The 26,928-nt window shown below is 43.7% G+C and overlaps 3 protein-coding genes across 8 annotated transcripts; 2 read left to right on the plus strand and 1 right to left on the minus strand.

Moving 5' to 3' along the window:
* Positions 1-1,119: 1,119 nt before the first annotated feature.
* On the plus strand, positions 1,120-10,366 carry BZW1 (basic leucine zipper and W2 domains 1). 2 transcript variants are annotated; one of them, XM_005484196.4, is made up of 12 exons: positions 1,120-1,259; positions 1,667-1,740; positions 3,499-3,675; positions 5,297-5,391; positions 5,638-5,703; positions 5,964-6,099; positions 6,671-6,780; positions 6,898-7,068; positions 7,328-7,474; positions 7,791-7,929; positions 8,744-8,866; positions 9,126-10,366. In XM_005484196.4, the coding sequence occupies exons 2-12, from the start codon at positions 1,677-1,679 to the stop codon at positions 9,155-9,157; spliced, it is 1,260 nt and encodes a 419-aa protein (XP_005484253.1). In that variant the 5' UTR covers positions 1,120-1,259; positions 1,667-1,676; the 3' UTR covers positions 9,158-10,366. The 2 variants fall into 2 exon arrangements, with proteins under 2 accessions (XP_005484253.1, XP_026647521.1); XM_026791720.2 differs by lacking the exons at positions 1,120-1,259; positions 1,667-1,740 and having other exon boundaries at positions 3,598-3,675; positions 5,297-5,302.
* On the minus strand, positions 9,341-21,103 carry PPIL3 (peptidylprolyl isomerase like 3). 5 transcript variants are annotated; one of them, XM_074548251.1, is made up of 8 exons: positions 20,973-21,103; positions 19,992-20,038; positions 18,839-18,913; positions 17,979-18,072; positions 17,288-17,355; positions 16,780-16,898; positions 15,737-16,469; positions 9,341-14,896 (listed from the first exon to the last, which is right to left on the minus strand). In XM_074548251.1, the coding sequence occupies exons 2-7, from the start codon at positions 19,992-19,994 to the stop codon at positions 16,343-16,345; spliced, it is 486 nt and encodes a 161-aa protein (XP_074404352.1). In that variant the 5' UTR covers positions 19,995-20,038; positions 20,973-21,103; the 3' UTR covers positions 9,341-14,896; positions 15,737-16,342. The 5 variants fall into 5 exon arrangements, with proteins under 5 accessions (XP_074404352.1, XP_005484247.1, XP_005484249.1 ...); XM_005484190.4 differs by lacking the exon at positions 20,973-21,103 and adding an exon at positions 20,672-20,811; XM_005484192.4 differs by lacking the exon at positions 20,973-21,103 and adding an exon at positions 20,651-20,790.
* NIF3L1 (NGG1 interacting factor 3 like 1) lies at positions 21,077-26,918 on the plus strand. Its single transcript, XM_074548250.1, has 6 exons — positions 21,077-21,497; positions 22,215-22,377; positions 22,848-22,974; positions 23,377-23,515; positions 24,915-24,998; positions 25,873-26,918. Exons 1-6 carry the CDS (start codon positions 21,077-21,079, stop codon positions 26,055-26,057), a joined length of 1,119 nt encoding a protein of 372 aa, XP_074404351.1. The 3' UTR covers positions 26,058-26,918.
* The last annotated feature ends 10 nt before the right edge of the window (positions 26,919-26,928 follow it).

The following is a 26,928-nucleotide window of genomic DNA, read 5'->3' on the forward strand; positions in this document are numbered from 1 at the left end:
GGACAAATATTTGCCAATATTAAGGTGAAAATGCTTCCTCTGAATGTGGTATTTTTGAAGTCAGTATTTTGGGGATTTCATCAGGCTATTAACTGGAATCTGAAAAAATGTTTCTTGAATAACTTTAAGGCATGGTACTACTATTTTATGGCACTGGGATCTATCACCAGTATTGTTTCAAGGACAAAATAGTAACAAAAATGGTATGAGATGAAACCTGGCTCCTATTGACAATAAGAATTAACATGTTTTCCCTGCTGCAGCCCAGGGATTTGGTCCATTTATACACCTGATAACTGGTCATTTCATGAGCTTTAGTCACATCAACATTACACTTAAATCTGGTGGGAATTTGCAGCTGCATACAGTCTAGAAGGAAGCTTGTGCTCTCTTAAGTTGGTTTGGTGGTTTGGCCTTTTGGGGAGCAAAGAACTGAGGTGCAATTGCATCTCCTGTCCTACACCAGCACAGAGTATTCCCCATGTTGTCTCCAGCTCTGTGCTGTTGTGTGTTTGGCAGCCCATCTCTTTTACATAGTACTCAAAGGGCTTCCACTAACACAGTGGGTGTGCGTATGCGGTCTGCTAAAAGACAGACTGCCTACAGCCAGAAGGTGTGATGAGACCTGTTGAGGTGACTGCTAGTGCCAGATCCCGTGTTTAAACAGCAGTAGAGAAGGCCTGTGCTTTGCTCTGTGTCAGTCGGGCACAGCTTGTAACTGATAGTACTGTCTGCGCACACTACAGTACGCCAAGTGCTTGTTACCACCAGGGTCTGAAAGAATAAATTATTACAACTGCAAAGCAAATCTAGGGTCCAGTAGCACAGCAGGAATGGTACTGAAGTTCGATGTACCGCGGGTTCCGGCGCCGGACCCGCACTTATCACCCGCGCTCCGTGGGCCGCAGATCGGGCCAGAGGGGAGGTGTCCCTGCGGTGCCGGGCTGGCTCCGCCGCAGGGAGCGCGGGGGACATGGGCACGGTCACGCCGGGCAGGGCTCGGCGGGGCAGCTCCTCGCGGGGCAGAAACCCCCGGGGGGAGCCAGGAGTCAGGCGGTACGTGCGGCCCCGAGAGAGCCGGCCCCGTTCCCCGCCCCTTCCCTCCATCCTCTCGGGCGGGGCGGGGCGGAGCGCGGCCCTCCCCTCTTCCTCTGGCGTCGGTTCCGCTCGCAGAGCTCTCGCTGCCACCGCTCCTCGCTGCCGTTCCTGCCCGTCTCCGCTCCGGGCCGCTCGGGCATTTTCTCTCTGCCTTAAAGTCGGTGAGGAGATGGGCGCGGGTGGCGGGCGGCCGGCTGCGGCAGCCTGGGCCGTAAGGGCCGCGCCGCGCTGCGGTGGAGGCCGGGGAGAGAGGGGGTGCACCCCTTCTTCCTCCCCTGCACGGGCACCTGGGCGCGGGGCGGCCTGGGCGGCAGCGGAGGCACCGCCGGCACCGCCAGCTCGGGCCGTACGGCGGGGCCGAGGGGCGAGAGGCAGGGGCATGGGCATGGGCACGGGCACCGCGCGGGCCCCGGCTCCGCCCTGCGGCCGCCTCCGCCCGGGGAGCCCGGTGCGTGCCGGGAGCCGGGCGGGGGCCGGCGCCGCCCGCAGCCGCCCAGCGCCGCGGGAGCGGGAGGGAGGAGCGGCCCCTGCCCGCAGCGTCCTCACGGGTGTCTCTGCTTCCTTGCAGGGTGTCTTTTATGAATAATCAAAAGCCGCAGAAGCCGACACTATCGGGCCAGCGTTTTAAAACCAGAAAAAGAGGTGAGTTACCGCACCGTGCCCGCTGCCCGGACCGGCTGCCAGCGATATGTTTCCGGTAAAACCTCGGTTTCTGTCAGTAAGCAAACCAGTGCCTTCATGTGTTCATTGTAAATTTTTTACATGAGACTATGCTAAGTGCAGAGTCTTGAGGCTGACTGGAACTTTTTCTGCACTAATAAAAATATTAGTATTTGGCCGTCAGAATTGTCACTGAATTTACTGTAATAACCTTTGCCTTAAAGATGATCATTCTAGAACTGTCCTGGATGTGTAGCCTGCAAGCAGAAGGATCTAGTACCCCTGAATTATAGAGGAACTCCAGCACAAGCTTGTTGCAGGTTAATGCATACATCTGAGGAGTATCTAACATAGGAAGAATTTCAGTCTTAGCCACTGAATAAAACTTATATTTTCTTTTTTTAAATTTTTAAAAATTGACAGAAAGAACCTACAACAAAATCCCACAAATCCCCCTACCCACCTATCTCCCAGTCAACATCCAAAAAACCCCCTAAGTATGGGATATTCAAAGGCCTGTCTCTCTGCATGCACAGTTACTTCCATAAGAAGTTAGTCACTGAAGAGGTGGGATGAGTGACCTAGTATTTTGTGGAGCTTTTTTCCAGCCTGAAGAAGAAGTAGGGACGCTCTTAAAGTTTCTGTTCAGTACAGTTTTACTTGTATACCAACAGTGTTCCAGATCTGACAGGCAGCTTTAGGCATGCTGTACATGCAGAAGCACACTTGAATTTATAGAACCTGTTTGCATGTCAAAGCACCTCAAAAATCTCTTGAACATTAGAGTTTGCTGTGGTCTGTCCAGCAAATGAATGCCAGCTGCTAGGGGTTTAGTCTCTTTAAGCATTTAACTATAGTTTGGCTGTGAAGCAACTCTTCTGGAAGAATAAGCCCTGTAGTTATGCCCTGGAAAATAACTGATCCAGTATTTCCAAACTGGCACCCAGCTTTTTACCAGTGTGTTTATACTTGAATTGACACTGGACACCAGTATGCCCTATTAGCCTGCTAACAGAATTGGCTAAGCTGTGCTGTAGACAGCACTCAAAATAAGATCTGCAGTTGAGTTCTCTTGTCTTTGGAAGCTTCTGATCTCATTATTTCTATAATCTAAGGACAAACTGAGATGAGGAAAAGTTGAAGACCTCTTTAAGGCTTTGTGTTATATGGGTGGATTTGTTGCATGTCGACTATGCCCTGCCTGTAGTAAAAACAAGGCAATGATCAGCTCATGTATCAGGTGTGAAGATGCATCTGGAGTGTTCTGCTTAACAACAGCAAAGGTTGCTCAATAGCTCTGCAGTTAAGGCCATTAAGTTAGCTCCTATGTCTAGTTTTCTCCAAGCACTTGAGGAAGAGTTACTGCCTCAAACTCACCTAGCTGCAGTTCAAGATGAGGGCATGGTCTTCACAACCAAAAAGTGAATTCCCAGGTGACTTGGATGTGATCATGGTACACAGTTTGTCAGTCAGAAGATTTCATCTGAAACAGAGAGAGGCCCAAAAAGCTGAGATAAAACATGAGTAATGGAGTTAAATGTACTGAATTATCGGGGCATGTATTAAAAATTGCCTTCAGCATGAGCTATGTCTCTGGTTTTGGAGGGAAAGAGCGATCTATCATGAGAAGAGGGGTATAAGAATCAAACTGAGAAGTCAGGTAACCTTTATTAGAGCCAAGTAATGATCATCACAAAGAACTCTTAATGGAAATCTTATTTCAACATTTTTGCTTTACAGATGAAAAAGAGAGGTTTGACCCTACTCAGTTCCAAGACTGTATTATTCAAGGTTTAACTGAAACTGGCACTGACTTGGAGGCAGTAGCAAAGTTTCTTGATGCTTCTGGTGCAAAACTTGATTATCGCCGCTATGCAGAAACACTTTTTGACATCCTGGTGGCTGGTGGAATGCTGGGTAAGTCCCTGTCATGTGGCTGCTGTCAGCTTCATTCACTTCACTCTGCAAAAGCTGCATTTCCTTTCAGTGCAAAATCTCTGCTAAAGAGCCCATTGAGTGTGTAGAACAGGGTTTGAGCTAAGCTGTGGTAAACCACCTGATCATCTTGGTGCCTAAGCAGTTACTGTAGAAATGCTCTCTGTAACCTGCCTCACTTTTACTTGAGTCTGTTTGCATTCCTTGAAGTGTAGATTGTACAAACTCTGCTTAGAAGAAAGTACTTTGGATTTTCGGGTGTGCTGGGTGTGGTTGGTTTTGTTTGTTTGGCTAGTTTTTGCTGGCTGGGTTTTTGGTTTTTTGGTTTTTTTTTTTTTTTTTTTTTAACCAGGAGTAGATCTTGACTCTGATCAAGATCACTTCTAATGATGAGAGACGGGTTGCTTGTTTCAGATGCATGGTCTGTAGTAACAAGACCAGTAGTTGCCCTGAAAGATTCTGACATGTTCCTATGATTTATGCATCCTGCCCTGTTATTTTGGAAAGGAAACTTGTTTACAGAAGGATCTGAATTGCTTAGTCTTGGACATGCTGTTACAAACAACTTGTTGTTGACAATAGTGAGGTCATGGGCTCTAGCAGCCATCAGGGAGTGAGAAATGAGAGGGTGGTCGAGTTGGCAGAAAACACAGGGACTGAGGAAGTGAAATGTGATGATGAAAAGTCTTGCAAACTCAGGTACACACTCTGTGTACAAAGAGGGACAGATGCTCACTAACCAGGTAAGCCCATACTGTAATGGTTACAATATGTGGGTTTACATTCAAGAGTCCTAACCAGTGCATCCTCCTGCGTTAGGAAGTGTTCCTTCTAGGAATGAGTCTGATGGGGAAGGGAAGAAGGCATTGCTGTTAGTAGTGATAATGGGGTGCTTTACTCAACTCCCTGTCTGTAGCAGGTAGCTAAGGAAGACCAGCTTTGATCTTCAGTCAGAGGAAGCCAGAATAAAAACTGACATCCTGTTGCCTTACCAGCTTCTGGTTTTAAAGTCATGTTTCTGACTAATTCATAACAAAGGATCTCCATTGTATGTAGAATGGCATAGAAATTGATGATGTGGCGTTCTGGCACCAGAGCTGGTGACCTGAATGCACCTTCATTAGTGAAGCAGCCTAAATAACTAAGGTTTCAAGCTCATCTCTGCAGCACTGAACTTTGGACTGTGTGTCTCTTCATGTTTCAGTCTGCTGTTGTAACTTACTGTCATGTGAAAGGCATGAAGCAGCACTATTGCAGCAGACACTGAAAAGACACTGCTGGAATTAAGCAGCTTCAGTGGCTTCCTTTAAGGGAAGAGGAGCTCATATGGCCTTGTTAACTTACTCATATGGAAACAAGATGTGTTGTCCATCCCTTTAGCAGTAGGCAGCCAGAATAGTTAAAAGTTCAAATTGAAGCTGATTGTAAAGTTCTGGTGCAGCAGTGGAACACAGGGAAATGTAGGGGTGTCTGTGGTGATCAGGTCATTGAGTTCTTCATGACAGGAAAATGTGTTGCATGCTATGGGTGCTGGAGTTGTGCTTGGAGACTGCTCAGTGCCCTCACTGGGAGTAGCACTACTAATGCTGAAATCCTCCTGCAGCCCCGGGCGGGACCCTGGCAGACGACATGACACGCACAAATGTCTGTGTGTTTGCAGCACAGGAAGACCTAGAAACCATGCAAGCATTTGCTCAGGTTAGTGCTGAAATTAAGGAAATTTCACTTAAAGCTGTTTAATGGTCAAAAATTAAATGTTTGTGTAATTGTGCGTTAACGTAAAAATAATGCATGGCTTTAAGCATACTGGAAGTGGTACAGCAGAAGTGTTCCAAGCTGTGGGTGCTCTAAAGAGTTCAGACCTATTTTTACTGAACTTAGTTTTTAAAATTCAAACCAAATGATAGTTCACAGCAAAAAATAATGTACTCTCTGTCTTTCTAGGTTTTTAACAAGCTAATCAGGCGTTACAAGTACCTGGAGAAAGGCTTTGAAGATGAAGTCAAAAAGGTATGGAGTGATTTTTTTATCAACAGACAAATAAACCTTCACATTCTGCTAGTTAATCACTCTGTAGAAGGGTTATATCATAAAATGGATTATTAAAATGCAACCCTTGAAAGTTGTTCATAGAAGAATGGCTGGCTTGCATGACTACCAGTGACTGATGCTTCTGCTAGCTTGATGAAACAAAAGTGTTTAACACAGGCAGTGGCCAGAGTTTAGTAAGAGATGGTAGTTTTATGCAGCTCTTCTTACTTGTGCTGCAGTTGCTGCTGTTCCTGAAAGGGTTCTCAGAATCTGAGCGGAACAAACTGGCCATGCTGACGGGTATTCTGCTTGCCAACGGGACACTCAATGCATCAATTCTCAACAGTCTCTACAATGAGAACTTGGTTAAAGAAGGTAAGTGTGGCCCAGCTCCTCCCTTAGGTAGGGAGACAGAACCATGACAAGTAGGTAGAAACTGTGATGACATTACATCCGTGCAGCTCACAAGCTTCCTCTGGTGATAGATTGACTACAGGATTAGCAAAGGTAAATGTGATGCTCCTGTGAACCTGGAAGATCTTGTTAAGACTTCAGAAAATCAGTTTCTTAAAGGAAGCTTGTGTGTAAGACTTCCCTGCCTGACACTGGGGGTTGCCATCACTAGTGTTGCCCAGCAAGGCACCACTGTATTTTTGAGAGGGACCTTTCAGGATGCAAAATGTGTGTCATGTCTTTAGGTTACTTCCTAAATTGCAGCAGGAAGAGTTGAGTTTAGTACAGGGAAGACTTTGTGATGCTGAGTTGTAGGAAAAGTCCAATTCGAGGCTGCAGTGTCCTTGGGCAGGGAGAAGTACTGCAGACTGTGCTGGGGTTGGAAGCACAGCTGCTGCTCTGAGCAGTCTGACAAACGACGTACCCTGTACTCAGGCCTTATGGTTCCCTGTGTTTTGAATTTCACTAATATCAAACTATTCTGACTGCACAGGTGTTTCTGCAGCTTTTGCAGTCAAGCTGTTCAAATCATGGATAAATGAGAAAGACATCAATGCAGTGGCTGTCAGTCTTCGCAAGGTAAACATGGACAACAGGCTCATGGTGAGTACCACTGGAACCACTCTGCTGCTCCATAAGCCACTTTCGTGAACAGCATTTGCCTGCAAAGTACTCAACACAAATTTCTTTTACAAAAGAGTTGTAAAACTTCATTTCCAGGAACTCTTCCCAGCCAACAAACAAAGCGTTGAACACTTCTCCAAGTACTTCACTGAAGCAGGACTAAAGGAACTGTCTGAGTATGTTCGGAACCAGCAATCCATAGGAGCGCGGAAGGAGCTGCAGAAGGAGCTGCAGGAGCAGATGTCCCGGGGAGATCCATTCAAGGATGTAGGTGTTTGTACACGAAGTGCAGGTGCTTTCTGGGCCTCTTTCATACTAAACTTAGCTCTCACTGGCAACTGAAATGATGGACGGCAGGGGGGGGTTGATATGAGCATTTTGGTCTTTTCTTAATGTCCTGAATCCTGCTGTATGATCAGGAAGGTTGGTTGTCATTCTGAAACCTTCTGGGTTACCTTTAGAAGAGAAGTTTTAATTTAGATTAGTGCCATATGTGGCCTCTTGCTTACTCTTACCCTCCTGGCAGATCATCTTGTACGTGAAGGAGGAGATGAAGAAAAACAACATCTCAGAACAGACTGTGGTAACCATAATCTGGTCAAGTGTAATGAGCACAGTGGAGTGGAACAAAAAGGAGGAGCTGGTAGCAGAGCAAGCCATTAAGCATTTGAAGGTATTGTAACTTCAGTACAGACTTTTGCACCCCTTAGGTAGAGCCTGTTTTTCCTTCTGTCTCAGCTCCATTTTAAATGTTAAAGCTACAACTCTGCTAGTGCAGAGACAGAATGAGATGGGGAATTCTTCCCCTTGTGAGGAGTATTACAGGCCAAGGGCCTGAGGCAGAGGCAGTGACTGCTGCAGAGCTGTTCTGGGGTGGGGCTGTGGTTGCAAATTTCTAAGCAGTGGCTGATGGAAACTGCAAAACCAGCTTTAGTCAGGTGGTAAATAAGAAGTGCTCTGTGTGTGCCAATCTGATGTTCTTGTTACAGCAATACAGCCCTCTACTTGCTGCCTTCACCACCCAAGGTCAGTCAGAGCTGACTCTTCTGTTGAAGATTCAGGAGTATTGTTATGACAACATTCACTTCATGAAGGCCTTCCAGAAAATAGTGGTGCTCTTCTACAAAGGTAACTTTGTGGGGTTGTAGTTTCAGGGGTTTGTAGGTTTTTGGAGGGGCTGGTTTTGGTTGGTTGGGTTTTTTAAAGCTTCTGAAACGGGAGATCAGTGCTACAAGATTGCACTTCCTAAGCTAAAAAATTTTCTACCTCATGTTAGTAAAAATGCAAAGGTGCATGTGGCTGGCCCTTTGCACATGGGGAAGTGCAAGACAAAGATGCTGCCTGTCTACAGTGGATCTGCCTAAGAGTTGCAAAACAAAGCTAAATTTAGATTTTTAAGGCATTTTGTTAAGTTTCATGATAGTTTATTCTTAGTTCTTTTAAACACTGAGTGTGAGCAGCTGAAGGTTGAGACCACCAATATGTTTCAGGCTCTTTTTAAATGTCTTTAAAAGGTGGTACTGAAAAAAACAAGCTGTGCGCCTGTGGAAACATGTTAAACTGAAGACTGTACTGTACTTGTAAAATCTAAACACCTGCACCACAGGAAGTGTTTACTTTGGACTTCAACAGAATTTGCATCTGTTCTTAGCTGTTGACTGAACCTTTGCTTAGTGTGCCATCTCAAATAACTCCATAACCCTCCAGACTGTTAGTGGGAGTGAAAGTGCAGCTCCTGGATACAATACTGAGGAAACTCCCAGCATGAGGAACCATCCAAAATGCCTGGTTCTCTGAATTTCAAAGCTGAAGGCACTCCTAGTGCAGGTCTGTCCAGCTGTACCCAGAGGAGTATGTGATGCTCCTAGGAGAGGAAGCAAAGGCTGCCACTCAGGTTCTCAGCAGTTCACTGTGTTAACACTGCTCTTGTCCATCTTTACAGCTGAAGTTCTGAGTGAAGAACCCATCCTCAAGTGGTATAAAGATGCTCATCTTGCAAAAGGAAAGAGTGTTTTTCTGGAGCAGATGAAGAAGTTTGTTGAATGGCTCAAGAATGCTGAAGAAGGTAACCATCAGCTTAGCTCCCATGTGGAGCTTGTTCATTTTGGGAACCCCAATGCAAATAATGCTGTGTTTTGGAGTGGGGGATGTTAATTGCCCCTCTGAGACCAGTGTGCCTCCTCCCCTGGTCCTGGCTAGAAAAGCTTGCCAGGACAATCCCTGTGGATCCAGCAGCAGCTGTTGTGCAGGATGCAGGGCAGCAGCTGAGCTCAGGGCTGGGGCTGAGCCATGGCCAGGCTGCTGATGAGGTTTCTCTGTTGCAGAGTCGGAGTCTGAAGCTGAAGAGGGTGACTGACCTGTGAAACTCTGGCCTCAGTAAAGCAAACAGGAGCTGTAGATAAGTGTCATGTCTCATGTGTCCTTCTGATTCTTACATCCTACCTCCCTGTATCAAGCATGATATAAGGGCTCTCATGGCAATTTATTTTAACTGTTTTCTATAGTTAATGGAATACTGGATTTAGTTTTTAAAACCATGTTCAAGTAGCTTACAGGAGCTGTTAGATTTGACTCTTAACCTGCATTTGTCCTTTCAGTTACCTTCTACCTCCTGTATTTTCTACGGTAATAATGTAATATAAGGCCTTCCACAGTGAAATCCATTTCATCTGTTGGGATTTCTGTCTGTATTGGAGTAGATGTGATATGGTGAATGACACTTAGGGCAGTCTGCTTGCAAATTAAACTATAAAAAAGCCTCCCAAGGGAAGAGGCGATGGCTTGTGTGGCACTGCAGTCTGTACCACCAGATAGCCCCTGTCATAGGTGGTTGTCTGTGTCCCCCAGGTACTTTGTCATCCCTTTACCAGACTTCCAGCATAAAGCAATCCTCTATTCCAGCTCTGGGGAAGGTGGGAGCCCCACTGCAGGAGAGAAGCTGTTGTGGTGGCAGGAATTGGTTACCATGGTGGGGCACAAAAAGTGGCATCTGTGAGCCTGCTGGCTGTCACACTGGTGGCCCGTGCTCCTGAGGGACTGTCGGTGCCTTGCAGCTCTCGGGATGCCTTCCTTTTCCCTTTCCCGCATGGAAGCACAAGCAGGGCTGTTCCACACGGAGCTGCCCAGCAGCTTCCTTGAGCCAAGCACTGCTGCTGGCAGGGCTGGGGCAGGGGAGCAGCTGCCTTGTGCTGCTCTGTAAATGCACAGCTGCTGCAACCTAAGGCAGCCAAACACAACCCCTCCCTCTCTGAGGTTTAGAGATTCTTTTATGCTGGCAGCTCACACGCTAAACCAAACAACTTATCTGCTCCCTGAAACTTTAATTCCTAATGGAAACTCTCAGGACAGTTCAATTCAGAAAGATTGGGAAAAAAAAGGTGAAGTCTGTACTGTTGTAACACAGTAAGCTAACAGTGAGCATTAACTGAAGTACTGGTAACCAGAGTACACCTACTAAAATAAATGAAAAAATTGGTCATCACAATGCAATCTGTTCAATACTACGGTGATCTTCCTTACTTTGTAACTTTTTTTTTAAGCAAATAAAGGCCATCCTTACACTTAATGCAAAGAGCTGTCTCTGCTCCTTATTTGAAAAGAAAGCAAAGCACCACTGATACTATGAAGTATAAAGAAGTGCTAGGTCTTTTGCCTAAATTCAAAGACTGTTGAATAAAATTAAATTAAAACGCTATGTTGTTATTAGGGTGCTCTTTTCCATGCTGAAAGTGCTGACATCCCCTGAGTTTGAAAACCAGGTTCATCTGTATATTAAGTAAGTTTTATGTGTCAGTATTTGGTAAGTATCCAAGAAGTCAGACTAAAAAGTAAGGCAGTTAAAATATAACCAAATGTTCAAGTTTCTTTGATCCCTGTGCCTCAGCCTGCTTAGCTGCAGGAGCCTGTGCCCTCTTTCTGCCATTCAATGGAGAGAAGAAAGAAAAGTGCTGCATGATAAGGGCAGTGCTTGTTTGCGACAAAATCCAGCATCTTCTGAGCCACATCAAAGAGGCTCTTGTGGTCAGAATCCTGCCATGTCATGAATGCCTTCATGGAAATAAAATAATGTTTCGTTGTTTAGCTTACAGTTATGGTTGAACCTTCTGTCCTCAAGAGCATTTTCCCTGTCGCATCTTACCTTAGTGTTGATAAGTATCTGCCACCAGGATTTTGTTCATCCCAATCCAGCTGTCCTTGACAGAAAAATTTCCATTTCCTTAGACAAACAGTCTGTATTTTTTAATCTGATATTCTGTTTCGGCCCGTCGGTAGAAGTTTACCAATATTTGTGTTTGCAACTTGGGAACTGATTTGGGAGTAGTCCACCAGAGCAGGCAGCTTGTCAAAGAGATGTTTGGGTCTTAAATCTAATCTAAAAATACTGAAAATAAAACCAGAGCAGTCCAGTACATAAAACTATAATTACCTGCTTTTCTTTGCCATGTGATATGGCAAAGACCCCAGTTCCTTGCCATGGCTCTGAAGGGAAATCCAGAGAGACATTTTTGTTCACTGTTAGAGGAAGTTACCAATATCAGGAAGTTACCCGTTTTCACTGTACCCTGCAATCAATAATCAGTTTCAGATTAAGGAAGAAAGAGGCAGTACTGATCTGTTTCGTAAAGTAAGGTGGAGTGTACTAGGTTTTGTCCCTTGAGGTTTTTTTCCCCCTGACCCTCTTTTTTAAAATTTTGTTGATTAATCTCAAGTTTCAGCAATACTGTCAAGATGAGATATTTGAATTTTTTGATGGTGACAGATGAATCTACATCTGTTACTAGCATGGCTTGTAAATTACAAATGTTAAGAAGGTGATCCTTCACACCAAGCTGCTGCCAAAATGTTGACTGAAAGCAATGTGTAGAAATGTTCTGTTCAAACCGTTCCCTTGTGCCCACATCTCTCTTCCGTGTGGCACCATGGAGGAAGGCAGCTGAAGTTCTTGCATAAATCATTCTCCTAAGTCCCTGCCTCTCCAGCATATTTTCACCCACCTGAGGAGAATTACAGATGCTGCATCATCCTAAGGTTCACAGTAACTTACAGGAACTAGTGCTGCTCCAAGGGAGCAGTCCATGAGAATGCACTGCACTCCTAACCTGTCATGGCTGAGACTGTCCCAGTGCTGTGAAAGGATTCAGAAGGTTCTGGTTTGATACCAGACTCCAAGCCAGTCCAAGAGCTCCAGAAAGAGAGCACTGTGCTGCTGGAGCACAGTTCAACAGCATGTGACATCTCTCAAATGGGAGTGCAGCCTAACAGGCTGCTGTGGCCCTGGCTGACTGCAGGAGCTCTGCTCTGGCCTGTGGGCATCAAATACTGCACACCCAAAGCCCATAGCTCTCATCTCTGACTGAAGGCAAAGGTGCCATAATTTTTTATTATTTTCACAGCTACACATTTGCCTCTCCTGAAGAGATGGGATTGAACAGTGATTAGAAGAGCAACTATTTCTGAAGAATATTCAGATATACATTGTTTATAGCAATGGCAACCTTTTCTAAAAAGGTGGTTTTTTTAGTACATGCTGACAATATAACTAAGGTTCATCTATGCATAAAACACTAAAATTTTATACATCAATTCTGAAAACATACACCTTATGATACATCCACCTTATACCTTATTGTTCCTAGAAATAAAAAGCCCCACCTGTCACCCCGTGGTATTTATGTATGCTATTAAAAATGTAAAGCAAACCAAAACAGACTTAAGGATTACCATTGAAGCTATTCTAGACTATTGTTTAAACTGTAAAAATCTACTTGGACAATTGTTAATAGACAACTCTCATCAAAGCTGCAAATGCTCTCATCAGCAAATGCTGCACATTTACACTGAAAAAAGGACACTAAAAAAATGCAAGTTCTACAGAATAACAATCCCCACTCCCAAAGAAAGAAAGAAAAATAAGTCTTCTAAAAGCTCCCTCAGATCTTGCATTAAAAGCACTTACTGTACCGGTTTTGTGTGGCCAGGTTTTGGTAGCTGGGGGGACTTAGAGGGCTGGCTTCTGAGAGATGCTGCCAGAAGGTTCTCCCTGTGTCTGACAGAGCCAATGCCAGCTCTCTCCAGGACACAGCCAGCTGCAGGACAGGGGTGCCAGTGGCCAAGGCTGGGCCAAGCAGAGATGATGCTAACACCTCTGTGATAAAATATTTAGGAAGGAAAAAAAGGTTATGGCACCCTTGTAATTGCACTCAGAGACTGGTGAGAATATGAGGAAGAGAACGAGAGGAACAGCCAAGGTCAGTAGAGAAGGAAGGGCAGGAGGTGCCCCCGGTGCAGGAGCCAAGGTTCCCCTGCAGCCCATGGTGAGGCAGCTGTGCCCCTGCAGCCCAGGGATGCAGAGATCCACCTGCAGCCTGTGGAGGACACCACACCAGAGCAGGTGGATGCCTGAAAGAAGGCTGTGACTCCAGCGGAAGCCTGTGCTGGAGCAGGCAGGAACCTGTGGAGCTGCAGAGAGGAACCCACTGGAGCAGGTTTCCTGGTAGACTTGGGATCCCATGGGGAAGCACTGAACAGGCTGTGCCTGAAGACTGCTCCTGGCAGAAAGGGACCCGTGCTGGAAAGGGTCATGGAGAGCTGCCTCCTCTGGGAGGGACCCCATGCTGGAGCCAGGAATGGACTCTTCTCCCTGAGCAGGGACAGAAACAACGTGTGATAAACTAAATGTGCTCCCATTCCCTGTCTCCCTGCACTGCCTGGAAAGGAGGGAGGGAGGGGCGGATGATGCTGTTAAGATTTAACTTTTCAGTATGCTCTGATTTTGACTGGTAATAAATTCAGTTAATATCCCCAAGTCAAGTCTGTGCCTGTGATGGTATTGGGTAAGGATCTCTCCCTGATCTCAATTTGTTCCTTTTGTTCCATTTTTTTCTCCCTAGTCCAGCTGTGCAGAGCAGTGACAGAGTGGGTGTGGTTTGGTGGGCATCTGTCACCCAGCAAGGGTCAACCCACCACATCTATCTAAAAAGTAAATAAAGTCTGAAAAATATTCGATGCACCTTGCACTCAGCACATCTCCGACAGATCAGATCCCCCTCTGCATTCTTGCATCTTTTCCTTCAATAGCTCTTCTGGAACAGCACCAAGACTGAGCAGCCAGTCAATGAACTCAAGTGAATTCAGGTCAGAAAACAATTCATTCAGCAGGGAGATACTCAGGCATTCAGATACACACCAGGCCACCAACAGCAGGAGCAATTTCAAATTCAGCCCCTGGAAATTCACATAGTTTATATTACAGGAGAAAAACATGGCAAGGAACAGATTTTCAGGTGAGATACTCAAAGTAGGAAAGCAACAAAAAAATTACAATTATTTTTCTTTTAAAAGATTGGTTCACTGAATTTTACTTTATGATTTCAGGACCCCTATATTTTTCTTAAAACACAGGGATTTAATAATTATCTTTTATATATATATATATACACACACACATACTTTTGAAACAGTCTTGTGTCCAAATTAAAATAGCCATCTTAGGCAATCAAAATTAAATAATTTGTATGAATTTTGGGCAAGAAGCTATTTTTTTTTCAAGATTTCAGTGAAGTTTTTCTGTGGGAGACAACAAAATTCGGGTTATCTCCCTGCCAGGCTGCCCCATGAGGAAAAGCGAGCTAACTCCTCACCCTTTCAGCCCCACGCCGGCTGCAGCGCCGCCGCCGGCCCCTCAGGCCCCGGGCGGGCGGGCGGAGCGGAGCGAGGGGGACGCGGGGCCGGCCCTGGATCCCCGCGGGCCCCGGATCCCCGCCCCGGCGAAAGGCTCCGTGCTCGGCCCGAGCAGGGGCTCCGCGAGGGGCTCCGGGCCCGCCGCAGCGGCCGAGGCCATTTTCTGCCCGCCCGAGAAGGCGACGCAGAGAACATGGCGGCCTGAGGAGGCGGGCGGCGCAGGGGACTCCGAGCTGCGGAATGGCGATTCCGTACCTGCCGAGGGGGCTGATAATCGTCCCTGCACTGACCTGCACATGGCTGCTGCTCCTCTGGAATCGCCTTACCGTATCTGACAGACAGAACACAATTTTGAAAAGCTTGTTTGTAATTTTGTCCCAATAGGATCACTCTCCTTTCAATCCACAACATTAGACTAAAAAAAAAAAAAAAAAAAAAGTATCTACATTTAATGTATGTCCTCCAGAGAGCAAAATACTTGGTGCTGCTGCATTTCACACTTTCTATGTAACAACAGCCTTCTCTTTGTGGAGGAAAAAACTACCTGAAATTGTTTCCAGTTCAGTACAATTTTAAATTATTAATTATTTACAGTTGTTTTGCACTGTAGGAAATTCCCCAGTACATCCTTCCTCCTGCACGTCAGTCAAGTGTGCCATTGCATGCTTCTGTTTACTTGCTTCTGCTGCTGGTTATAAGAGATGAGCACAGAGCTAAAAGAATAAAATCCTTTACCTGACTGAAGCATTACACTAAAACATATTAGGCCTGGAACAAGGGCTGGGAGCTTAAAGCAACATTCCATGAAGAATATAGAAACTTTGTCCCCTCGAGCAAGCATTGATTAACTCTTCTCATTACCTCAGTAATTGGTACCTGGCATACCTCTACCTTTCTCTTGCAAATATGTTCTCCTTATATTAAGAGGCCAAGTCTCCAAATAATGGCCTGAAGCTGACTGCAAGTCAGCTGGACCTTGAGACTCCCTAGGATTACAAAGAGTATATATATATATATATATATATACTCAAATGGGCTTTGCTAAGGGATGCTCACCGAGTGGAAACAGGATTGGAGGAAGAAGTCCAAAATGGCTCTTATTTGTTCAACACCATGTGACCACAGCCTTTTGGACAGTGCTCTTTGTTTTGTTTACCCCCTAGTCTTTGTGCAAAAAAAATCATGAAAAACAAGCTACAGTAAATCCATGTTATCTAGTTTCAGTCAACAGCTATGTAAGGACAGAAATACTTACTCTTTCATAGCAAAAGTGTTGTGCCAGAAGCAGAAGAAATTACTCCCATCTATCTTTTGGGAAGGCTAAAGATGTTATCATTCCAACACAGCAGCACAAAAGCAAACACTTCTCTAAATATGTTCTTTAATCTTTTGGGAGGGAAAGGTTTCATCTATTTATGAAACTGCTCTCACCTAGGGAAAAAAATGTATTTTACTTTACTCTTTTGAGAAAACTGACTAAGGAAGATGACACTTTATGAGAAAGTTGCACAAAACTGGTAGCCTGAAATTAATAGCAAAGAACATTGCGTTAACATACCATCACTCAAAAAGATAATGTAAAAACCAAAGATTAGGAAAAAAATTAAACTTTTTTATTTTACAAGTATAAAAAACAATGCTTAAAAATCAAAATGCTGGAAGATACTCTGGAAAACCTGGCTTCTGAAGCAGAAGACTTCTCTGTGACAACTTCCAAACAATGTTAAAGCTTCTGAAAATTCTGCATTCAATAAGCAAAGATATGATCCAGCTGAAGTAACCCTTTTTGATGGCTCTTTAAAGCCCATAATCTGGGAATTATCTGACCAGTCTCTGCAGAATGTGTTGCACCATTCTGTGGCTACAGAGCAAAGGGGTTGGCATGAATTGTAATGTCTTTAATGCGAACATCATTAAGAGGTCGATAGGTTTTCTCATTCACGGGCAGCTTCTCCAGCTCATCCAGGGTCTCCAAGCCATCAATAACTCTACAAGGAAAACACAAGTTCTGGAAGTTGCCTTCTAATAACGATTTAAATTTCACAGTTGAGGTATCTCAAAACACTTTACAGTCAAGTATCCCAAGGCAAAGACTTTGCAAGCAAATGATACAAAATAAGAAACCCAAAACATTTTATGCGGCCAATAATGTATTTTGAAAGGAAATACTAATCCATGACGGACTCTGAGAAGAAGTTCATACTCTGAGTATTTCAGGGCACTCAAGCACTTGCTCGTGCCCTGAAATACTCAGATCCTTCCCACACTCTGACAGAGGTGTGCAGTTGAATCACTTACTTTCCAAACACCGTGTACTTCATGTCCAGGTGTGGCTGTTTGCCATAAGTGATGAAGAACTGTGATCCATTGGTGTTGGGACCATTGTTTGCCATGGAAACTACCCCACGGACACTGTGCTGAACAAGGGGAAAAACCTTAGCATGAATACACATCTGTGAAACCAGAACTGACCTGGGCAAAGTGCTCTATGACTTAGAGCTTTTCCTCAATACCATTATTAAGAGCAAATCTTGGTTGCTAATATATTCTATCAGAATCAGTAATTAGCTCTTCAAAATGGCTCTTACAGTGAAAAATTACTTCTTTGCCCTCAGTGCATGCAAAATGCTGTCAGAAATTCTTTTTACTTCTGACTTCTGTGATGAAAACCCTCAAGCCTTACTTGTCAAACACAGAAATTCCTGTTCCTATTTTAATAATAAGCTATTGTTCTCCAACCAAGAGAAAATCATTCTAGAGAAAATTCAAATGAAAATGTAAGTGCTTATTGAGAGCACAGAAATACCTTTAGATATTCACTGAATTCATCTTCAAACTTCTTGCCCCAGATGCTGTTACCTCCTTTCCCAGTGCCTGACAAAGAAGCACCACAGTAGAAATTACTGGATTTTCAACTGAAGAATCCAGAAATTATGTTCTGTTACAGCATTTTACAACAAAGACCCTGGACAGCCTGCAATTAGTTTGAGGCATGTTCCTTGACACTGCACTAAGACATAACTCTATATAAGGAACCTATTAAGCAGCAGAAGAAAACACTGACATATCCTCAAATTAAATTCAGTATGAGTATGAACAGACCCAACTGAATCAGCTTTTCTCCCAAACAACTGACACTGTCTGGGACATTTTCCCCAAATGCCTTAGATGCAGCCTTTCAGGCAGAAACCACACAAAGCTCAGTAGTACCTGCTTCCACTTTAGTCAACAGAACCATCATATTTTGTGGAAACAGCTGGTAAAACTCAAGTTTGTAGAATGCATGATTACTTAAAATTGGGGTAATGCCTGCACTTCTGTAAGCCCACCACAAAAAATAATCTCATCATAAAAACCACTTATCAACAATACAATAACTCTTATATTTTTACTTTACTGACATTTTGGTTTTAATACCCCTAATTCCTATTTATGTCCTTACATTTTATTTTTATGTACATTTTTTTCCACAGAAAAACCCAGACAGAAGAATTTACCTAATGGATCCCCAGTCTGAACCATGAAGCCCTTTATATTTCGGTGAAATACGCATCCATTGTAGTAGTTACTAGCACAAAGAGCCAGGAAATTCTACAAAAATCAAACAAACCATATTAACAAACAACTGAAAATAGTATTATCTTACTAAAATGACAGCATTGGCAAGACCAATGCTTCTACCTCTGCTTGACTTTGTGACCATGCGAATTCCACAGAGTAGTGCCGCAGATCATAGCTAATAAACTCCTTTGATAGTGTCACACACAAAGAATAAAAAGCTTTCAGTGCAAGGCTGTCTGACTTGAGGAAGAAGCAAGAAGCCTAAGACATACTCTCAAGTATCATTCCCATTCAACAATTTTATTTGGCACGTGTAAGTTTGTAATCAATAACTTAATGCCTCAGCTTTTTCATAAAATAAATGACATTTATTTCAATTTCAGTTTATGGTAAAAATTCAAAACTGGGGTCCCTGACAAACTGTGAAGGAGTCTCACTCTTTCAAACTAAAATCAAGTCTGTGAGGCTATGAATAATCCCATGGAAATTTGGGAATCCCACGCTAGGTGCTCTATTTCCCCTTAAAGGCAAAGGACAATTTGGGAGATGCTGGAACTTCAAAAGAAGCACCCTTAACTAAACCTTATCAAGAGAGAAACAGGCATGAAAGTCCAGGCAGTAAGACAGAGTGCACAAGTTCCATGAGTGAAACAGACACTGCACCACCTTAAAATGTTGGTATTGCATTACATGAAAAGGTGAAATTGCAAAAGCCACTTCACCTCCTCCACAGTCTTCACTATTTCTACTGCTTTGTTTCACCACTAGGCAATCCTATTCCTGGTACATGACTTACTTCACAAGTCTTTGGAGTACGCTCACAGAATAGTTCAATTTTAATATCTCCCACATCAGTATGCAGTGTGACAGCCTGAGCAAAAGGCAGAAAACAATAATTAAATCAGCAATAAAATACTAACAGACACTGTTTTATTTCCCAACCCCATCAAGAACACAAGCAAGTTTGCACTGCATATAACCACTGTTTCAAAATTTGGCCATAAGCAAGGCTACTGTCACAACCAATCCATATTTCCAGTAAAATCACCAGAAAGCACTTGGTTTCATCTCATTTCAGGACAAATCAAGTTTGCCACGGTAATGCAGTAGCTGTTGCATGCTGTTACACTCCAGAAATACATTATTCATTTGCAAACAGGACCTACTCAGTCACTTGAAAGTAAAGGTGAAGAATCAAGGTTTTATCTATTTTGGATGGTGCACATACCTCACTGCTTTATAACTAGAGAAGCAACTGATGTCTACAGCCCTTTGATTAATAAGTCTAGTTCTGAATGGCAGCATTCAGCACCAGTTACCCAATGACCTAATCACATTTATCTCTACAGGCCATATATATCACAGTGCTTCTATGGGAAGTGCTAAACTATGCAAAAACAATTACTGTGGGGATAACCCTACAGCAAAACTAATAAAAATCAGCATGATGCTGATTCTGGCATACTGCTCCAAAAGTGTACAAGTAAAGGAGACAGCTGTCCACAATGTCCATGAAGATGCTACAGAAGGTGTATGATCAGTTTAAGACATATATAGTCTTATCTCTATTTCTCAAATTACTATACTTTTAAAAGCCCGTGAGTACAGAGGTTTACATATGCTGAAGCACAGGTATGTTCTTGCAACTAGACTAATGCTTCTGTGGCAAAAGAAACCAAACTAGATTATCAAATACATGCCAAAGCAGCATTAAAATCTGGGATCTCTAAAGTGAAAGCATAATTAAGTTTTAGACTGATGTAAATCAACCTGTTTTCCTTTTCACAGTATCTTTTTTTATAAGTTTGAAATGAAAACCCTGAACTTTTCATGACAAACTCCTCACAGCATCAGAGTAAAACATGTATTCCTTTGAGATGGAGAGCAGCTATTTGCTTTCCAAGAGATGACCATTTCAGAAAACATATAAAATGTGCTTTTATTCTTACCATGCCTGCTCATCAAAATCTGAGGTAGCCTTCTATACAGCAATTTCCTGTAAACATAACATAAGTAATTTGTTGGGTTTTTTCCTGCCAATCCCCATTTGGTTTTGGTTCTAAAATATTTCTTGGTTACATGTTTTTACACCACACTTTTCTACGATGCCATTCCAGGGACTCTGTGGCTAAATTTTTGCATTAAGCAACTACGCAGCATATAAAATATGAAAAATAACTAGAAAAAGACCACGTAGAGAACAGGGAAGAGTGCAAAAACTTTTTCCCAGGATGAACATTTTTACTAAGCAATCGGTTTTTGCAAATATTGTGGCAGCTGGCAGAATAGGAGATGGCAGAAATTCCCAAGTAAAAGTCACATACCATTACCTAACAGAAGTGTGATTTGGGGCCAACTCGTGACAGCTGTGAGCGCCTACAACAAACAGGTAACTGCACCCAATCAGATTTTTAAAATATTTGTAATATTTTCAAATGAAGTGTTTAGAATGCCGGCAATAAAACCGTGGCTGCGTAGAAGCCGAGAGATTTACGCGGTAATAGCTCCTCTATACAGCCGCCCTCACGGGTGGAGCCCCGGCCCCATGTCCCCCATCTCCCCTCACCCAGGGCAGACGCAGCTGCCGCTCCCTCCCTGCCCGAGGTACCGCCACCGAAATGCCGCGCACAGCACAGGTGGGCTCCGCCCGCTCGGCTCCGAGAACGCCTTAACCTGCCGGGGCTGATGCAAACCAGCCCCCGCCGGGGAGAGGCGGCCGCTCTCCCGCGGGCCTCTGTTCACACCCGGCGGAACGTGAGCGCGGCGGAAGCGGCGGGGCCGAGCGCAGGTCCCGCCCCGCAGCGCCGGCCCTGCTCTGGCGGGAGGTGAGCGCGGTGCCGTGGGAGCCCTGGGCCGGGGAGGGCGCCCGGTGCCGGGTGGTACCGAGTGGTACTGGGTGGGTGGTGCCGGGGGTGGGCGGGCGCACTGACCGGCAGCGGGGCAGCGCCCGCAGCCCGAGCGGCCGTGGCCGCTGTTTGGGCGGCGGGTTCCCCAGGCTCAGGCCGGCCTGTGTTCGCCCCGCACAGGTCCCCGCATGCCGCTGCTCCGCCCGCCTCTCCACCGCGTCTGTGCCTTGGGCCGCCCGCCCGTCCGCGCCCTCATGAACCTCCGGGAGCTCGTTTCTGCCCTGAATGACTTCGCATCCCCCGCCCTGGCTGAAAGCTGGGACAATGTGGGGTTGCTGGTGGAACCAAGCCCTCCCCACACTGTGAACACCCTTTTTCTCACTAACGACCTCACTGAGGAGGTGATGGAAGAGGCAGTGCAGAAGAAAGCGGATCTCGTTCTTTCTTACCACCCTCCTATATTCGCACCACTCAAGCGAGTAACGTGGAAAACCTGGAAGGAACGGCTGGTGGTCCGAGCCTTGGAGAACAGAATCGGGATTTATTCTCCACATACGGCGTACGATGCCATACCTCATGGAGTTAATAACTGGCTAACAAAGGGACTGGGTGAGATTCTGTTAAGAATAAACAAATTAAAATTATTAAAGATGTATATGCTATTTTAGGTGGGGTCTTTCATCATTTGCCTGCCAGCTTTTACAGGTGTGATTTGAGGACTGTTTTTATTTTTCCTAATATGTTTATGGTACTGTAACCTTAAATGCATTTTCGGACATTTATCTTGGTGGTAATATACCAGATAACAAACACAAGAAGGTATTTTCAGTTGCATGACTTTACTATTGGATATATCTGGAACTGGTGAAGCATATTTATTATCCACTATGGGTGCAATGATATCACTGACTTTAAATCACCACCTTTCTTTTATAAAATACAAGATCTCAATGTTTGCAAAGTATTTAAACTATGTGAAATTATTTTAGATTTTTATCCTGTATTGTGGCTCACAGATTACAATAGCTGTGTCTTTTCCAGCCTGTCATACAAACTAGGAACTCTTTTTGGTTTTGTGCAATCCTTAGGATGAAACTGATGGCATTAAGAATGGCAAATAACACATATCCATCAGCTTCTTTGGACTTAAGATAGACTGTGCCTAATGGAGACAGGAGAATGAAAAGCCCTCAGTCCTGGTCAGGAAAAAAGGATTTGAGTGAAAAATTTGCATCTTTGTGCCACATCTGTTAAACATAAATGCTAAAGCAGTGTTAGAATACTTACCCTGCTTTATAAGCCAGCAATCTTGTACTGTTTTCTCAGGCACCTGTACTTCTGTCCCACTGCATCCATCAACTGCGCCAAGCTCTCCAGCTGAGGGCACTCACCGGGTAGAATTCTGTGCAGATGCTGAGCATCTGGATGCAGTCCTGTCCAAAATCAAAGACATCCCAGAGATCTCTTGTCTCACTACTCTCCCAGTCAGGTATCTGCTCCACTCTCTGGTGTTGTATTCTTCCTGTTGTTTGAAACAATAAGTTGCTGTAATTGTATTTTTCTGTTCTAATAATTTTGTTCCTCTGTGACTGCTGCTGTATTTTCCAGCAATACAATGAGAAACTTAAGGAATAATTGTCCCTCTCTGGGCAATCTATGTCATGCTAAATGGTAATAGCAACTCAAGTCTAGCTCACATAGATTAGGGGTGTTAAAGAAGGGTATTAACAGGAAACTTGATAAGAACAGTTAAGTTAAATTCCCGTATTTGTTTCTTCCAAGACAAATCTAGGCTTGAAATTACAATGCTGCCTTTTTTCCCTTTCTCAGTGGTAGAACAGCCACTGGGATAAAATAATTATAATGCCAAAATTAGTAATTGTAATGCTGTAATATAGTAATTACAACACCAAAATTTTATCTAGCTTCTTAACAAGCACCAGGCATGTCTTTCCTCAGGGTTGAAGGTGAGGAACAAACACGAGTCAGTCTGAACTGCTCTCAGAAAGCACTACTGGAGGTGGTAGCATTATTGTCCCAGAACAGCCTTCTTTATCACAAGACCGAGATTCTTTTACTACAGAAGGTAACAAAATCACAAAGTTACTTCCTGTGAATGTATTACCTGTGGGAGCTGTGTACCTTAAAAACTGAAATGCAGAGTATCATAAACACTGAAATGCAGTAGTCAGTGGCATCATATCTTTCCAGTGCTACCCCAGTGCTTTGAAATACTGGCATATGGGAATCTGAAGCCACACCCATTTTCCAAAGCAATCAAACTATTTATGTGGCCTGTACTAATTCTTAAATCAGTTCCAATGGCTGGCATAGTTCATATGTTACATTTGAGAACATCACATACATACTTCTTTGTAAAGTTCAGTGTTGTTCCTGCAAGCCCAATATACTCATCCTGTACAGTGTGGACAGCAATGCAAGCATCTGGAGTCAACTTTCTCACAGTAATTCTCTTTTTTTTTTTCAGCCTCTTCTTCCCCATACTGGAATGGGACGCCTGTGCACCCTGAGCGAGCCGCTCTCCCTGTCAGACACAGTGGAGCGCATCAAAGGGCACCTGGGGCTCCCCCACGTCCGCCTGGCCCTGGGGGCGGGCAGGACACTCGGTAAATGGGCAGTGATCCTCCTGGCCCTGGGGCGGGCAGGACACTCGGTAAATGGGCGGTGATCCTCCTGGCCCTGGGGCGGGCAGGACACTCGGTAAATGGGCGGTGAGCCAGACTGCCTGCCGGGGCTGGCACTGCAGGAACACAGGGAGCAGCAGTGGGTGCATGACAATGGGCAACACTGGTGTCTTCACCAGGTTTACTTCCAAGAACTAGGAAGCACTGTTAAGAAACATCATCTTAGAATTTACAGTCATATGAAAAGAATCTTATCTGTATTTTAATGGGATTCTATTGGTTAGTTGTGGTGAAGGAGGACAGTACAAGTTGAATGAAAGATATAATTTTTTGTAACTTATATAATCACTAAACTTTTTTCCTGCCCAGGATATCAGGCACAAAGGTGAACTGTTTGATTGTACGTTCCCTTTTGTGACTGAATGTTAAAATTCAGAGCACTTTAAGAATAAGACACTTTATGGTATCATTATGAACACAGAACAGTGTTTTGATGAAGGATAAGATAAAGAAGGTGAACTAGCTGAAACAGTGGGGTCATTAGTAAGATGTGGAGTAAACATCCTCTTATCCCAGCTACCTATCCTAAAATCCAAGGACCACAGCTGGTAGAATTTGTGAGAGTAAATTTGTTAAGAGCTGGTTGTAATTTAGGAGGCAGAAATCTTATTAGACTGACAATTGCACTAAAAATTCCCAAACTACTTCAAAGACTTTTTATGATGTGGTGTGACTCCACTTAAATCAACAGTAATTGCAAGGCAACATACTGTAAAACCTTAATAGATTTTGAAAACTCCCTGTGTTGTGTGTCCCCTCTCCTTAGTGAATGTAATATATAGGAAAAATTAAAGTTCATGTCACTGTCATATATGTAATAACTTGGAATTAGCAATCACAGAAGATGGACAATTTTTATTGGCATGGAGCAGCTTTCAGCTTGCATTAAGACTGGCCTTCTGAGAGCTGAAAGTTAGGAACCAGTATATCTCAGAGGCAAAGTGCTGCCTTAGTGACATCATTACTTGGGAAACTAATGGTGGTGGAACACGAATCCTGCAAACAGTAGTGGCTTATTAAAGACTTCAGAAACCCAACTAACACCTCACTAGGAGAAAGGTCACCAGCAGCCAGCCTCTGTGCTGGAGTTTTCTAAGAAGTTTCCTGCCCCTTGGAAAAAATCTATCACAGAGGATTTTGTTGTATTGTCAGAGGTGTTATAGGCCCATGACTCTTTCCAACTGACAGATGTCTCTTCCTCCAACAAATTTACATTGACTCTAAATCAAGGTAGCAGTTAATTGAAACAATTACTAGCAATACACACATGAGGGCTCAACAAAGGGGAGGGAGTTGAACTGTGGCACATTGTATCCTGCAGAATCACCAGTGAAGAAGGTTGCTCTATGTGCTGGTTCTGGGAGCAGTGTCCTGAAGGGAACAGAAGCTGACCTCTATCTCACAGGTAATAGACTGCTGTTTCATTATTTTTAAAAAAACAGTCATTAGAGAAACAAACAAACCCCAGCAAAAAATAAGAGGGTTGACTGGCTTTTGAAAGATTTGACCACAAAGAACTACCTGTTATTTATAATTGAGAAAAAATTGGTTAGTTATTGGAATGACAAACTAACATTAAAGTAGAAATAACGTGGATCAATTGGTAGTGTGGCACAGTGAAAGATACTTGAATTAAAACATCGATTTACAGCATTTATCTCAACAAAAATCAGTGCTGATGGCAGTGAGTTGCAACTTTCATTCTGTGTATTTCTCCTTTGCCAACATATATTTCCCGTATTCCCTACAGAATTCCCTAATGCAAAACAGAATATAATGTAGTCTACAGAACCTTCCAAAGAAACTCCACAGTGTGTCTAGCCAAAGGGCCACTTAGTCCATTATTCTCTCTTCCAGCAGTGGGGCAGCTATTCCCCATGGCACAGCAATGTGAAGGCTGCCTTGCATTCTGTAGGAATTGCTGCCCCTTCTCCCCCTTGTGTGTAGCCCTGCAGAGCTGACCCAGAACTGCTTTCCTCCATCCTTTCCAGACCACTCTGAGCATTTTTATTTTCTGCCCAAACTGGCAGAATTTACAACTACTCAAAGATGGCAAGGAATTTCTGTGGTTTGACCCAGCTGCATACAGGGTCTTTCAAAGAACCCTAGAACAAGAGTGTTCCACTTTCCTACTGAGCAGGCTGTGTTGCATTTCCATTATGGCCTATACTCCATGACATCACCAGCTTTTAGCTGAGGTGCTCCATACACTGCAGAGACCTGGTTACCTGAACTGCACCATTTGTGATCTTCATGACATTTCTTTCTCAAAATGGCAGGAGAGATGTCCCACCATGATGTGCTGGATGCAGTTGCCAATGGGATAAGTGTTATTCTGTGTGAGCACAGTAACACTGAGCGAGGCTTCCTGTCAGAGCTGCGTGAGGCACTCACCATCCACCTACAGAACAAAATCAACATCATTGTGTCTGAGAAAGACAGAGATCCCCTCCAGGTGGCATAGGGGGAAAAAATTGGAGAGAGAAAATTCAGTCAATAGTGTTATCCTGCACAGACCTATCCAACTGCAGAGCTTAATGAAGGTGCTTTTAATTGGTCCAGTACAGAATGATTGCACTATAGGGTACCTCAAAGTCTGGGGTATATTTTGTCATGTCAGAAAAATAAATGTTTGTTTTGGAATACCAAACGTTCGTTTACTTGATTACTGGACTGTATTGAATAAATTTACTGTTACTGCTTTATGTTATTAGATACAGTTGATAACCATGATACTCAAGGAAAAAATAAATAAAACCTGACTTACCTCCAGATTTAAGCTTACACAACAGTTCTACCCTACTACAGCTATGTCAAATCATGTCAGTGCAAGCCACTGATATTTTATCTAATAAATTCCAGAAATAGTAGTTAATGAAAGCATGGACATCAACTGTTTGCATTAGCAGTTGTACTAAGGCACCACTCGGACGCAAATAAATACAGAACACAAAGCAAGTTGTTGGTACTAGTATTCAGTTGCACAGTCTACCACTAATGCAGCTTTAAGGCTTTTCAAAAGAGAGATTCTCAATTCAAAAAAGCTTTGTAAAGTTGAAACTCAATTCCTTAACAAAGCTGTAAATTCACGTGCCTTTGTCATTTTCTTTTTAAAACAGTTTCTGTCAACTGTGGCTTTTAATTACAGGATTGCTAAAACTGAACAAGTAGTATTTTCACCACTGATAATGAGTTTAATTTTCCAAGTTATTTTTCTGTTGAGAATTTTTTTTAAGAAAAAATCTCACTGTTGTATACCCTACCATCTCTGGATGGTAAATATATTTCATTAGAAATTTGTAAAGATGTTAGCTCTATCCTTTTAAGTTAATAAA

This window comes from Zonotrichia albicollis, chromosome 10 (genome assembly GCF_047830755.1).
Source record: "Zonotrichia albicollis isolate bZonAlb1 chromosome 10, bZonAlb1.hap1, whole genome shotgun sequence".
NCBI classification, from domain to species: Eukaryota; Metazoa; Chordata; class Aves; order Passeriformes; family Passerellidae; genus Zonotrichia; species Zonotrichia albicollis.

Excerpts from the sequence above, each read along its gene's own strand:
- NIF3L1 (XM_074548250.1), top strand. The coding sequence starts at position 21,077 with ATGCCGCTGCTCCGCCCGCCTCTCCACCGCGTCTGTGCCTTGGGCCGC. Across the intron at positions 21,498-22,214 it reads CTGGCTAACAAAGGGACTGG|GCACCTGTACTTCTGTCCCA; the intron begins GTGAGATTCTGT and ends CTGTTTTCTCAG. Across the intron at positions 22,975-23,376 it reads AGATTCTTTTACTACAGAAG|CCTCTTCTTCCCCATACTGG; the intron begins GTAACAAAATCA and ends TTTTTTTTTCAG.
- PPIL3 (XM_074548251.1), bottom strand. Across the intron at positions 18,073-18,838 it reads GTACTCCAAAGACTTGTGAA|AATTTCCTGGCTCTTTGTGC; the intron begins GTAAGTCATGTA and ends TGATTTTTGTAG. Across the intron at positions 16,899-17,287 it reads AATTCAGTGAATATCTAAAG|CACAGTGTCCGTGGGGTAGT; the intron begins GTATTTCTGTGC and ends CCCCTTGTTCAG.
- BZW1 (XM_005484196.4), top strand. The coding sequence starts at position 1,677 with ATGAATAATCAAAAGCCGCAGAAGCCGACACTATCGGGCCAGCGTTTT. Across the intron at positions 6,100-6,670 it reads TGAGAACTTGGTTAAAGAAG|GTGTTTCTGCAGCTTTTGCA; the intron begins GTAAGTGTGGCC and ends CTGACTGCACAG. Across the intron at positions 7,475-7,790 it reads AAGCCATTAAGCATTTGAAG|CAATACAGCCCTCTACTTGC; the intron begins GTATTGTAACTT and ends TTCTTGTTACAG.